This window comes from Dromaius novaehollandiae, chromosome 2 (genome assembly GCF_036370855.1).
Source record: "Dromaius novaehollandiae isolate bDroNov1 chromosome 2, bDroNov1.hap1, whole genome shotgun sequence".
Lineage (NCBI taxonomy): Eukaryota > Metazoa > Chordata > Aves > Casuariiformes > Dromaiidae > Dromaius > Dromaius novaehollandiae.
Window position 1 is genome coordinate 21097394 of NC_088099.1, and position 13853 is coordinate 21111246.

At 39.2% G+C, this 13853-nt stretch overlaps 1 protein-coding gene across 7 annotated transcripts in view; it reads right to left on the bottom strand.

The window, feature by feature from the left end:
- Positions 1-2753: 2753 nt before the first annotated feature.
- MLLT10 (MLLT10 histone lysine methyltransferase DOT1L cofactor) overlaps positions 2754-13853 on the bottom strand; it is a 144661-nt gene continuing 133561 nt past the window's right edge. For 6 of the 7 annotated variants that reach the window (XM_026098559.2, XM_064505949.1, XM_064505950.1 and 3 more), the window contains 7 exons: positions 13490-13644; positions 11370-11558; positions 10848-10936; positions 10360-10721; positions 7455-7557; positions 6491-6703; positions 2754-4400 (listed from right to left, as the gene is read on the bottom strand). In XM_026098559.2, coding sequence (XP_025954344.2) covers positions 4332-4400; positions 6491-6703; positions 7455-7557; positions 10360-10721; positions 10848-10936; positions 11370-11558; positions 13490-13644 — 1180 coding nt within the window. In that variant the 3' untranslated portion in view covers positions 2754-4331. The remainder of the gene's footprint in view (positions 4401-6490; positions 6704-7454; positions 7558-10359; positions 10722-10847; positions 10937-11369; positions 11559-13489; positions 13645-13853) is intronic. The other variant, XM_064505947.1, reaches the window with a different exon arrangement.

Here is a 13853-nt window from a genome sequence, read left to right on the forward strand (position 1 = left end):
TATCAGCAGTGTGGTCGCTGGAGAAGCACTTTTAATTTCCTTCAAGAACTTTTCCTTTGCATTCACAACTTGGCTGTTTGGCACACGAAGCCTGGCTCTCAGCCTGGCTTGGCTTTCGACACCTGCCTCACTAAGCTGCCTCATTTCTAGCTTTTGATTTAAAGTGAGAGACATGTGCCTCTTCCTTTCACTTGAACCCTTAGAGACCACTGTGGGGGTTATTAATTGGCCTAATTGCAGTATTGTTGTGGCTCACGGAATAGAGCGGCCCGAGGAGAAGGTGAGAGATAGATAGGGGAGCATCCAGTCAGTCCATGGCCGCCCCCCCCCCCCAACCCAATTACCATAACAGATATTATAATAATAATGATGAAAAAATTTTGAAATATTGTGAGACTTACCAAAATATGACACAGAGACATAAAGTGAGCACGCGCTGTTGGAAAAAATGGTGCCAATGGACTTGCTTGCCTCAGTGTTGCCGCTAGCTTTCGATTTGTAAAGCCCACAATATCGGTAAAGCAACACACAATAAAACAAGATATCCGTGTATAAAGCATGAGTCTGTTGTAAAGTAACAACTTGACAACCATAGTTGAATGAGTGGAATATGATTGAGACATTGTAAAGGTTAAGATCACGCTAATGTAGTTTAGCTTAGTTCTAGCAGCAAGCAAAACAGGTGCTATTCTACAATGGCTTGTACATGTAAATGTTTGGCCTACATCATCCTCAACTTTATGGCTTACAATACGTGAAAGAAATTTTTAAATGCTATTGTGTTTTAGGACAAGATTTAGCAATATGAGCTATTTACTGAGAGGATATGAGCTTCTGAAAACAATAAAAGAAATACTGTTTAACTTAAAAGCTGTCTTAAAGAAGACCCAACAAGAAGTTTTGGGGTTTTTTTTTGTTGTTGTTTTTGTTTTTTTTAAGTGCAGCTTATGAAAAACAAAAATCAGACACTGCAAAATAGCACACAATCATATTGCTGAAATATTAGCTTCTGTTAACACGGTTTGAATGGCTACATGAAGCTGATTGGTAAAAGCCAAGAGCCTGCTTTGAGCTGCGTAGAGGCTGTCACTCCAGCAGTCAGGCCATGAGCGGGCTCCCCTAAGCTGTAAGGTGTGCTAGTCCGTGTTGTCAGTAAAGCTGGAGTTTGGTGAAATGTGAAAAGTTCAAGTGTGTGTTAACTTGGACCACTGCACCCTCGCACTTCGCTGCTCTCATGCCACTGAAGCCTGAGTGGTTCCTGACACAGTCTGAGGGTAGCCCGGTAGCAGCACCATGGCTGCCAGGGACGTGCGTGGCAGGCGTTGCCGCTTTGGCAGCAGAGGAATTCCACCGGGGCTGCAGCACCAGCATCTGCTGAACTGGTGCCAGAGCAGCCACAGCCCATCATCTTTGATGCCAGTCTGCAAAACCATTGGAACAAGGTTGCTTTCTACTTTGAACTCGGCTTTGATGTGGTGTTTCTTTGAAGGACTAGTGAATTGGATTTTAGTTTAAATGTCAGAATTGTCATTAGTTTTCATTATTTCCCTGCTGTTGGCCCATCAGGACTATGAGTACCATAAGACCTCCATCACTATCCTGGGCTTCTGGCACCAATCTTGAACCAGTTAAAATCTTAAGAATGGCAGTCCTCAGCAATCTCATTGTTATTCCCAACTTTGCTCCTTTCATGCTTAGCAGGAAAGATACTGGAATTTTGGCAATCCCTATCAGAGAAGAAAATGCATAAGGACCTACAGGGCTCACTGCTGTTACCAGCTGGTGTGTTACTACTCTAATAGGAGCAAGATGACTTAGTGGTATCCACTGCCTACCTGGCAAAGCTTCTGGGGTCTGCTTAGGCCCACAGGTCTCACAGGTGAGTTGGTAAACAACCAAATTGGGCTTCTCCCTCTCCCCTCCCTGCCCCAATCAACAGCCCAACCAGTGTGAAGTATAAATCAAGGGGCCTGCCCTATATATACACTATATACTCTGCCTTCCTGGTATTGACTGTGACCAACAAAGCAAGCAGTAAGCAAGCAGCCCTTCTCTACCAGAGCCTGTATTGTCACAAAACTCAAAATTTTACTTCCAAGCGGCAGTCAGAGAAGGGTGAAGTTCTAGCCGTGTTGTTTCCTCCTTGCTCCCTGGGAAATGAAAGTCCAGGAGCTTAGCTCTGTGTTCACCAGCACCCCCATGGGCAATGAGCAAAAATTGTGTGCACATGCACATGTGTGTGTGTGTGTGTGCACACATGCGGGGGGGGGGGGGGCAGTAGAACTTGAGCTTATTTTATAGAAAGTACAAGAAAGAAAAAGATTACAGCAACATCCCAAGGTCAAGATCCCTTTAACCTAGGCACTGCATCAAGACAGCACATGTCCCATCTGCACAGAGCACACAGCAAGTTATTTCAGAATGAATTTGGGCTATTAGAGCAACAGCCCACCCCTCCTCCTGCAAGTTCAGAGGAATTTGTCTTCCAAGCTTGAGAACAAGAAATTCTGACTTCAGACTATGAAACAGGACAGCTATGGGATAGCGACAGTCCAGTAAACAAGTGTCTTTGCATAAGTAGTGCAGCTGCATCAACATCTCTTGCAAGCAAAAATTAAAATGAGAAACATTTTTAAAAGTTGTTGTAATAAATTTTAGTGGTAATGTCCAACTATTAAAATTGTCATGTAACATTAATAGAAATACTGATTTTTCATACAACAGTCATGTTCACACAACAAAATACAACTATAAACATTATTAAAGTTTTATTAACAAAAGCTTTGTACATATCTTCTCATACACTTGGAATTTTACATCTAGTCAAAATAACAGCACATTTTCATTTTACCATTTGTACAAATTGTTACAGAATATTCACCAGTGGGTTGAGTAAGTAAAATAAACCACTGATTTACTTTTGTAAAGTATCTACAAAAGTGATTTGTGACATTTTAAAAAAATTCCCCAGAACATATAAAAATAAATTATTTTTCCTTTTTCAATTAAATCTACTAATTAGAAATATTACAAATCAAAATATCAATGTTTTCTTATGAATTCTTCACAATACAAAACAGATTCACAAAACTTTATTTACAGAAATGAGGTAAGAACTGTGCAATGTTTAACTAAGAAACATATTGCAGAATTAACATGTTCTTCCAAATAAGTACACAGTGGAGGTCTAATTACAGCTGGGTCCTTTCCTCTAATAATTCCCACCTTAATATTGTTAGTGGTCATTACCTCAGTTTAAACTCTACTTTACCACACTGCATAGTCACACCAGGAAATCAGCTACTGTAGGTGGAAGTGTTCTAACACAAGTTCACCCATTTCAACCACTGATAAATTTTAGTGGGAAATATTAACTCACTTTTTTTGGTAATTTATTAGTGAAAAGCGACCCAGGTAACAATCTGCCTGAGCTGTCTACAGTGGTATAAACACTTCTAGTAAAGGCAGAACAACAAGGCTGCTGGTGCAACACTGAATATTCCTGCTGCTAACAAGACACATCTAGTGCATGATCAGCTGTTTGCAGCCATTCCAACAAAACGGAGGTAGCAACAGGCACTTGGTTTAGGCCAAACACTGCACATACTTTTCCAGTGTGGCCTTCTCATCTGGTAAGAAAACTTTTCCATTTGAACCAAACTGGTTTCTTTAAAAACCTCAGAACTCTAAAACCTACACCAAAATCAATAAACTTTGGATTCCATACTGTAGTTCTTATTCAGGAAAAACTCGCACTATGTATCAACAGGAATTTAAAGGAATAAAAAGTTCAAAAGTGGATTCCCTTATGAGTCAGATTTCAAAATACATGTGTAAAAAAACAACAAATAGCAAATCCAGACTGCCATTACAAGCTTAGTCTAAAAGGATATATTGCAACTGCAGCAGATCAGACTGGCTGGGGAAGGGGGTGGGGGTTGTTTTTAAAACTACTGCTCTGAAACCAAAGTAATCCATGACTGCAGACAGTTTACTAGCCTTTGAATTTATAATAAGATTACTACTCAAGAATCAAGCCTATATATTTTTCTGTGTTCAAATTTGTACTTAGTACCATCATACTGGCAAAAAAACTATGTTTTGCAGAATCTTATCTTTTCACAGTCTGAAACATGAAAAAGTACTTCCATTTTAGTGCAACAAGTAAGTAAATCAAAGCCTACCAAGAATACCCCTATTGAAGCCTATTAACCTTTTGCTGTGCAGTAAGAGTTCCTTGTTGCATTTCTTCACATCTGCAGAAGGGAAGACTGCAGTTAGCATTCAGAGGAAGTGCTGTAACAGCAGGACGTGCAGTTCTCAAGTATCATTCAAATGTCAACTCTTCTCTGATGCAACTGGTCCAGTTTTATCATTGAGCCTCTGTGTAAGAGAAAATACTTCTAAAAATCAGATTATAAAATACAGAGCTAAATAAAATTAAATTCATGCAAATGACAAAGCAGAGTTGAAATACACTGTGGACAAAACAGCAGATGAGATAAAATTGATACAGCTCTCTAATCAGTAAATAAATTATTCTTGTATTGTAAAGAATAATCTTGTCTCATAGAACCAAAAGTGGGAAAGGAAAGACTACTTAAAAGAGTAGGATTACACTGAAATAACTCCTATTTAATTAGGCTTTCACAGCTAGCATTATGAAACACAAACTTTGCTTCCACTTTCATCCCAACAAGAGTTTCTGTTCCTGGCTGTTGGCCTCCCCCTGGATCCACTTGTTAGCCCAGAAAATACCAGGTCATCTCTTACTTTTTACCCAGTAGAGAAGGGTTGATGAAACGGAAGATTTTCACTACATCCAAATCCAAAAAACATACAAACAACAACACACCCTTATCCACAGACTCAACCATTTACATCTATCTGCTCCCTCAGAATAGAAATATAATTTCCATGTCCCCTCACTTGAGTTTCCCTTCTCTGGCAATACCTTGCATGATTAGTAGTTCTTGCCTAAATCACTACAAAGATCTTTTCTGCACGTACCAAACAGGGCTGAGCAAACACCCTCACTTCATTCACTGATCATTCTGAAATGTTTGAAAAACTTGTTCCAATTGGAAAGAGAATAAAAACAAAATATTCTTTCTCTTTCTTTCTTTGGGGGGAAAAAATAACTGCAATTAAAAACATTTATTTTTAAGCGTTTTGTTTGGAAGATATTCAAAATTTCCTTGAATTCTTTCCACTTAACTGTTACAAGAAAAAAACCCTAAAATTGCAACAACATATCTGGAAAATGTACTAGTGCTGCCCAGTCAGGCTGTCCAGACCTAGGAATAGCCATTTGTAAAAATACCGAACAAACAGATCTGTCACATAAAAAACTATTACTTTTTAGAAAATTAGGGGAGATCCATACTAGAACAAATACTTTGCATTTTTTAAATGGGGGTTACAAAGCACTGAGCAAACTCCTCTGATACAGCCCTTCCGCTCTTCCACTCAGTGACCAGAAGAGAACGTGATCTTACTGGAGCTCGTAGTACAGTTTGCAGTATCACAATAATGGATTAGAAAAGGACAATAAGCACACACACAAAGCTTAGTAAAATTACATGCTCGTATTTCTGAAGGGAAGGGAGAGGTCTGCAGGGAAACTGTCTTGGAAATTCATCAGCTACGCTGTGCATCTCACCTTATATTTGGAGCAATGCCATCAAAGTACTGCAAAGCCCAGCTGCCTGAGCTCCTCTCCACCACTGTGGCTCTACTTCCAGCAGTGCCCCTAAGGCAGCTGCAACTTTGGGGAGGGTGGGGGGGGTGGGAGCAGAGGGGGGGCTCAACACTTGACCCCAAACTCTTCCCATCCGTTGTTGCAGAACAACTTCCCTTTTCTCACTGCTGTTTCCACTTCAGGTCTTTTCCAAGGATTCTTATCTGTCCAGGAAAAGTTTTACTACTATATTAAGCAAGGGAAGAGTGGCTCAGCCTCCCAGTATACATCCTCACCTTCTCACACCAGAATCTAAATCCATGTAACACATTCTCCTAACACATATTTCACCTTCCCAGCTGTGGGCTCCTCCTCTCTCAAGCCATCAAATGGTCAGCTGCTGTACAGCTCCACAGTGCCTGGCCAGGACAAACTCTCCAAGTCAGGTGATAAAGGAAAAAATCTACCAGTGGACCCAGACCAGGGGGAAGGTGGGCTAAGGAGGACCAGAATCACAGTTTGGCAAGATATGTGAGAGAAGTGCAAGGGCCACTGGATTGGAGTCCTGATCCGAGGGAGCAGGAGTGTGTAGCAGAGCAGACAGGTATAAGGTATAGTGTAAGTTCACCACGTTCCGCAGTTCAGTAACTGTTGCTGAAGCCTTGAAAAAAACCCCACAACACAACCACACCCACACCAGAATAAAAAATACCACCCTTGAGTTGTCAATACATGCACATAACTTGCTGCTTTTCTTTTAATTACCTCATGAAGAGACTTCATTAAAAATGAGGTGAGAAATATACTTACTGTCACCTTCTGAGCTGCATTATCCCCATGAATTGTAAGGAATGGGTTGGTAGTAGCTGCATTAAGTGGTGATGCCTGTGTGCCTGAAAGCAAGTTGTTTATGGGTATCTGTGCTCCTCCAGTAATCTGCAACTGCTGTACTTCAGACTGATGGTGTTGGTGGTGATGGTGCTGTTGCTGTACTAATTGATACAAAAGGGCTTGATGTTGTTCCTTGAGTAAGGTGAGGAAAAAAAGTAATCAAGAATTAGTTAATGAATAATAGATCCTCCCTGGGTTCTTGCTTGCCCAGATCTTTAGCCAGGGCAAGCACGAACTTAACGCCAGTTAATTAAGATTACACTAATGAAATTGCACAAGACCGAGGGCAAGGGAAGAAAGTGCCTGTTACATTTCCTGAAATCGGCAGCCTAGCAGAAGCTCAACTAAGTCTGCTGGCTTTGCCAAGCCCCTGTCAGAAGAAACACATCCAAGAATAGTATCAAATCATGTTTGTCAAAGTACTAAAACTATGCAATTAACAACACAGATAGTTAAAACAGCTGCCAAGTGGCATATGTGAATACTGCAGGGCAGAGCAGAGCCAGCTCATATAATTCTCAGAATTTTTTCTGCTATAATCTTAGTGGAATCAGGGAATAGCTTAGGATATTTTTAGAATCGATAAACATTCCCAAATTCTACTGCCCACAGCTGATGTTGAGAGAGACAAGCCACCATGTCCAGAGAGGATGAAAAGGGACTGAAGGCACTAGGCAACAGTTCATAGCAATGCACTCAGCGCAATGGCACACTGTAATTTAGCACGACTGTATCATCCCAAAACATAGAAATCCCTCAAAACTTAAGATTTTCAAAAAGCAGTACTATGTTAAAACATCTCTAATATTTAGATTGTGCTGAGGAATCTGTCCATATCTTAGAATATTTTAAGAGTAATAAATCATAATCAACTAAAACTTACTGATGTGAGTTGCTGAGTACTTAGTAACTGCTGAAATTGCTGGTGCTGTTGATGGAGTAGAAGCTGTCTCTGTTGGTCAGGAAGTAATCCTAGTCCCGAGGCACTGCAGGGTTTGAGAGGACAATACTGTAGTTTATACGAAAATATGGGAACTCTTTACTTCAGCTTCCCATTGAAAAAAAGATGTGTATAAATACATAGTTCCTATTTAGCATTTTGATTGTATACTGCCAAACATGAAATATAGACTCTGTCTGGTCATTTACATTTTTGTTGATACACACGTAGACACTGTCAGTCTCCCTCCTACTCCACACCCCCCCCAAGTCCTGTTGATACACTTTTTCATTTGTTTTGAACAATAGCAACATCTAGCCTGTAACTTAAGTTCTCTACCTATGCATTATTTTAAACTCAGATAATGATGGAAATGTCTAAATCTATTTTTCACATGAAACTGCCTGAACGGATTCTGAAGCTCGGAAAGTTACCAAGAGCAGCAATTCACAGTAACATCTGGGAATTCTTTTAATTAGAGAACAGTATAAAAAGGTTTGAAAGCAGAGCTGTTTTCTCATGTGACTTTCCATCATCTTAGGAGTACTGATTTAAACCAGCTCCAAGCTTCTCCACCACCGTGTGATCTAACCATGTTCAGAGAGCTCGTAATAGCAAGGTAGTAAACTTGCAGGTCTGCCTATGCCAATTTAACCCTCCTACTTAGGCAATTCAAAAGTTACAAATTTAATATTAAAGAAATAGTCAGCTACTTGAAACTGAAACAGCACTGAACTCAACAGTGGCAGGAGCAAACACTGTTCCGTGCAGTTTCAGAAACAACAGTCTCAACCAGTGGAAACTACTTTTATGCTCCCCCCACCCCCCTTATTTTTATTCATCCAAAGTCATGTCAGGACCTTTCCACAGCATAATTTCAATAATATAAAGGTTTTCTTATGTCTTTCACAGAAAAGAGTTTGTAGTGGAGGAAACAGTGTAAGAAGCACACATCTCATTACTAAAATTGTATTAACACTAATTAGAATTAATGCTTGTTTGGCCTAAACTTTTATCCTCTGAATATACAACTAAAAATATTGAAATTTCATAGAAAAAGGAGGTCAGCATGAAACAGCTCAAAAGGAAGGGGAACCTGTGAATCATCGGATGAGCTTTATAAAGCAAGAGAATTGTGCGAAAAATGCACTAAAATTAATATTATTGAGGGAACAATAGAGAAAGAGGTTGTGCAAGAGAGAAACAGAGAAAGGGAAATACCAACAGTTACACAGCGTGAACTTGCAGCAGCACAGAACGGGGAATCACTGCAGTATCCCAGGCAGGAGGATGATAGTTAGAATGAGAGTGACAGAACAGGGGACTAGTTGTAATGCTCTGCGTGCCCGGGAGGGGCGTATTACGAGGCTGCATGCTCGTGGGTTAGAGCAGCTAAGACGGACAGAGGAATAAACCAAAGAACTTCTGCAATATAAGCAGAACCAAAATCATAGGAGAAAATGGAAGTGCTTGGACATAACCAACATATTTTGACATTACCTGAAAGTGGAAAGCAATATAAAACTGATTAGTATTATCAATACTAACTGAGTATTTTTCATTATAAAGGACTCCTCCTCACACTGCTGGGGAGAGTAACTCAAAGCTCTAGGGTTTTCAGCAGACCACTGATACTCAAGAAAGGAGATACCTTTTCCACTATGAAAATGTCTTTTTTTTTTAGCCCAGGAAATTTTTATTTTCCGCATGTGATGTAAACCAAGAAAAATATAACCTCCTCAGTAAAAATATAACAGCACACTTGGAAGTATCAGGTTTATGAGCCTAGCGAAGCAATACTAGACAACGATACTGTACAAGAACATTCAGGAGCTGACTAAGGAACAGTGAGGAAAGAAAATGGATAAAGAACCTAGAAAAACAGGGATCCCTTGCATCTTTCCAACCACACACACCTTTTTTCAGTGTGTAATCTACCATAATATCCAAAAATACTACTTAAAACAACCCACTCCCTATTTGCATGTCTGTCTTCCTACATAGAACTGCACATCTCTCTGCTAAGTGGAAGGACAATGTGTGTGTGTGTGGGGGGGGGGCCGCGCGCAAGGGGAACAGGAAGAAGAAAATGGGTTCGCCCAGGCTCTCCCCTGCCCCAAAATACTTTCAAGACCTAGCAGCCCGTTCCCCTTCTTGGAAAGCAGCTGCCTCCTTCTGTTACCTGTTTGCCTTGCAGCTCAAGCAGCAGCAGTTTGCACTGCTGACTATACCCGTTTAGGGGGAAGGGCTGTTTGTTACAAATACTCATACATGGAACTTCTCACACATTTAACAATTCTTAAGGAACGCCACTCTAAACTAATTTAGTTGTCAGATACTGAGAACTGTGAAAACACTATGCAACTGCATTGCTACTCTGGTTAGGTACGCCCACTGCATCTTTAATTACATGAATATACACTGTTCTCCTCCTCCTCCCCCTCTCCCCTTCATACTGCAACAAATGGTAGCATTTCCAGTGATACTTCAATCCTGGAAGACCAAGTGGCAGGACCGAGAATATTCTTTTCTGAACTGAAAAAACCCTAATGCACATTTACATAATTACATTTGTTTTCGAATGTGACTTGATTTAAAAAACAGGAATAAATGGACACTATCTATGATCCCCTACAGCTCATCAGAAAACATCTTTTCTCTAACTTGGCTAATTCATGCTTCCATTAAATTCCTTTCTTAGTTTCATTCACAAAACAGGAGCAGAACCTAGTTAGATAATTAGAAGCTAAGAAAGAAAAAAACCTTTTACATAAAGCAGCTTAAAAATTTAGCTAAACTGAGGAACAGCAGACACTGTCAAGAAGAACATGTATCAGTAAATTCTTACCTGTTATTTAGTGTAGTTGGCAGCGGATGTGTTGCATTGGGTGGCACGCTTGCATGAGTGAGAGGAGAAGGGTTCTGTGATATTGTTGCCGGGGTCTGAATTACCCCATTTAAAGCCCCTACAATTCCATTGATTGCCAGCTGGTTAGCTGGCAATGCTCCAATTATTCCACCCACACCAGGCACTGCAGGAATGGTGGAGGTTACAGTCTGCATACCACTAGCTAGTGCCCCCACTGTCACACCATTGACCTGTTGAACTCCTGCGACTCCCGAGCCTTGCTGAGCTGGACTCTGCCCAGCAGGTGGTGGAGTGGAAAGAGCTGATGAACTGCTGGTGCTTTGTCCGCTGGAGGTTATCTCCTAGTGTAAAAAACAAACAACGAAACCCCCTCAGCTGCATAAAATTTCGCATAACAGTAATCTGCAAGGACTATGATGAGTTAGCTTGTAACAAGTTTAAGTTTAGAAGCAACAAATAAATATTACCTGATTTAATACAGGAAGAGAACTGTCTGGTAAAAAACTGTTTCCCAGATGAGGGCTTTTACTGCTGTTCAAAGAATCAGTGCTAGGTGCTAAAGAAATTCACCAAAAAATACACGGTTGTTAAATTGCTATAAAGTGTAAAGAGATTCAGAATAATTATTTCAAAATGATGTCAAAAATAAACATAAAGCATGTAAAGCTAGCATAAAGTCAATTTTAAAATCACAGCTGAATAGAAAAATATTAGCTAAATGACTGGTAAATCAACAGATTCAAAAAGATGTGCTCCAGACTGAAATAAAAAAGAAACTGCACAGAAACAAGTAACAGTGGTTCATACAAGTCTTCTGATTTATTTTTAAATATTAGAGTTTTTTTTAATAAATCCCCATGCCAATCAGTAGTCTATTCTCATCATCCATGTATATGTATCTCCCATCAACTGCATATATGGATGAAATCTCTATTTCATATAAATCATCTTTTAGCTACTTTGACACTTTAATACTTTCCTCTGCTTACCTGCTTGTACTGGAAATGCATGTATTTGATGAGAAGGGCTAGGATTTGAAGTTATTGTTGGAAAGGGAACTGAAAGTTGTGCATTGAGAAGCTGAAGGCGTTCCTTTTTAGCAGTCAGATTCTTTATCTGTTCTTCTAAACGCCTGTTTTCAACCTGAAGTTGGTGTAATGACTTAAGCATTCCTAAAACTAAGAGAAAACAAGCATGTTTTACCTTTTACAGCCACGAAGTTTTTCGTTCTTTCAGTTAAAGAATTGCTCATGATTGCACGTTGTTGCTAAAATTTTAAAGAATGAATAACACCTTCAATATAAATCTATATTTAAATATATAAACAAATTAAAACTGGCAAATAAATTATATGTGAAAATATAAACAAAATTATTAATGAAAAATACACTAGGGAAATCTGACTTTAAACAAAAAAGTTTAAGATCAGTTTGAAGGGCTGAAACAAGTATGTAGCATGAGATAGTAACTGTCTGACAGCAGTGCTCTGGCTTAAAGTCGCATCATTAGGGCTTATGCAGACATCAGTACATGGTAACTTATCCTCAAAACCAAACAGAAAAATAGTATTATTTTAGTAACACTGGTTAATAGTGAATTTGGGAAAGTCTATTCCAGCTGTGTTATTAAAAAATAAAATTTAACCTACTATCAAAACAGAAAAAAGAAACACACATTCAACTAACAATACAGTGAATCAAAAATATTTATGTAAAAATAAACAAAAGTTTGGAGGGAAGAAAAAAAGAAAAAAAGGTATTCTGTTTTAATTCCCTGTACAATAAATCACAAACTTAAAGATTTTCATCCATTGCTAAATTATCTTTGAATCAGGACACACCTTGTTGGCAACAGTATCTTCCATTTGCTTTCAGAGGCGATCTACAAATCACCCAGCAGGGAGCACTGTGTGAGCACTGCAGTTACCACCCCTTTTTGCAAATAAAGGGCATCTTCTGAACTAACGTGATTTCTACCATGCACGTTTTCCTCAATTCTGATTTTTGTTTCAGAACTTGGATTCCCCCACTAGTACTAGAGTGCGACTGTAAAGCCACAGGATAGCCATTTTTTAAAATTCTAAATTGTATTTGTTTAACATGACCTCTGGGCCTACTACAGACATAAGTCTACTGGTATAGGCACATCTGGTCATTTCCCAAGGATTTAGCTTTTATCCCTCCTCTTCAAGAACATACAAAGGAACCCTCAGTGAGCCCAAATGAGATGCAATAAGACTTAGCTAAACCTGTCCTCCAGCTATCATGTTTAAAGGATTATCCCTGCATGAATTTCCTCACAATTAGCATTTTTGTCAGGATACCATTCATAAAAATACCAATGAGATACCACTTTATACTACCAACAAGAATAATGTGTTCAATAAAACATAATACAAAAGCTAACCTGGTATTAAAAAAATACATATTTTAACTTAATCATTTCCAGCAATACTAACATATTATTGAAAATGGAGATGCAAGTGATCTACTCATCACTTATGCTTTGAGTGTATCCACTCGGATCATTTTATTAAACACCACTCGAAAAAATAAATGATTTACCTGATTTGTGACTTTCATGAGAAAAAGAACATGATCATGATACAAAAGCACAGTAGGTAACCTGCCAACATTAGGAAGAATGCTGGGTTTGGGGTTTGTTTTTTTAAACAACAACAGAAGCAGGCAGTTTAGATTTAAAATATCAAAAATAAAACAATAATGAAACAGGATGGCCATCCATATCACATGGTATGAAGTAGAACTGAGGAACTGTGCTAACCAGCAGTTTATGAGAGCTGTGGAAGTTTACAGCGGTGGATCTAGGAGTCCAGAACTCATTTCCAAACCCAACAACCAACCAGCTCGATCTACAGGCTACTTCCTCTTGCATGACACAATTCCCCCATCCATAAAAACGTAGACAATGACTGAGAACTCATGTGATCTACTAAAGCCAGGTGCTGCATTAAGAACTATGTTATAATTCTACATTACAGTTGTATTTCATTCACAACAGAAAATAAGTCTTTAGAAATTCTTGGACAATCACTGAATTGCAGTTACTCGTAACACGAACAGCAGTAAACCAGACCGTGGGTACTTACTGTCACTAGGGGTGCCTTGCTCCAGTAAAAACTGCTGTCCTTCACTCCACTGCCTCTCCAGAAGCTGTTCTATGCTGGCTGCTACGGGGGGCAAATTTTCCCCACAACTGTTCCCTGATTGATCATAGCGAATCTGTAAGCTGCTTACTGGGGATCTGTTGAAAATATTGGAATTTGTATGTTTAAAAAAAAGGAAAAAGGAAATGTATTAGCAAAAAGCCACTGAATTTTTTTTTTCACTTTATATCAGCCCATAGCACCTACATATCTTACACTTCTGAGACTAAGCTAATCCATCTAAATCACTAAGAACTCCTGGTTCCAAGGCTTTAATGAAAAATAGCACAACACTTCACAATTTGAG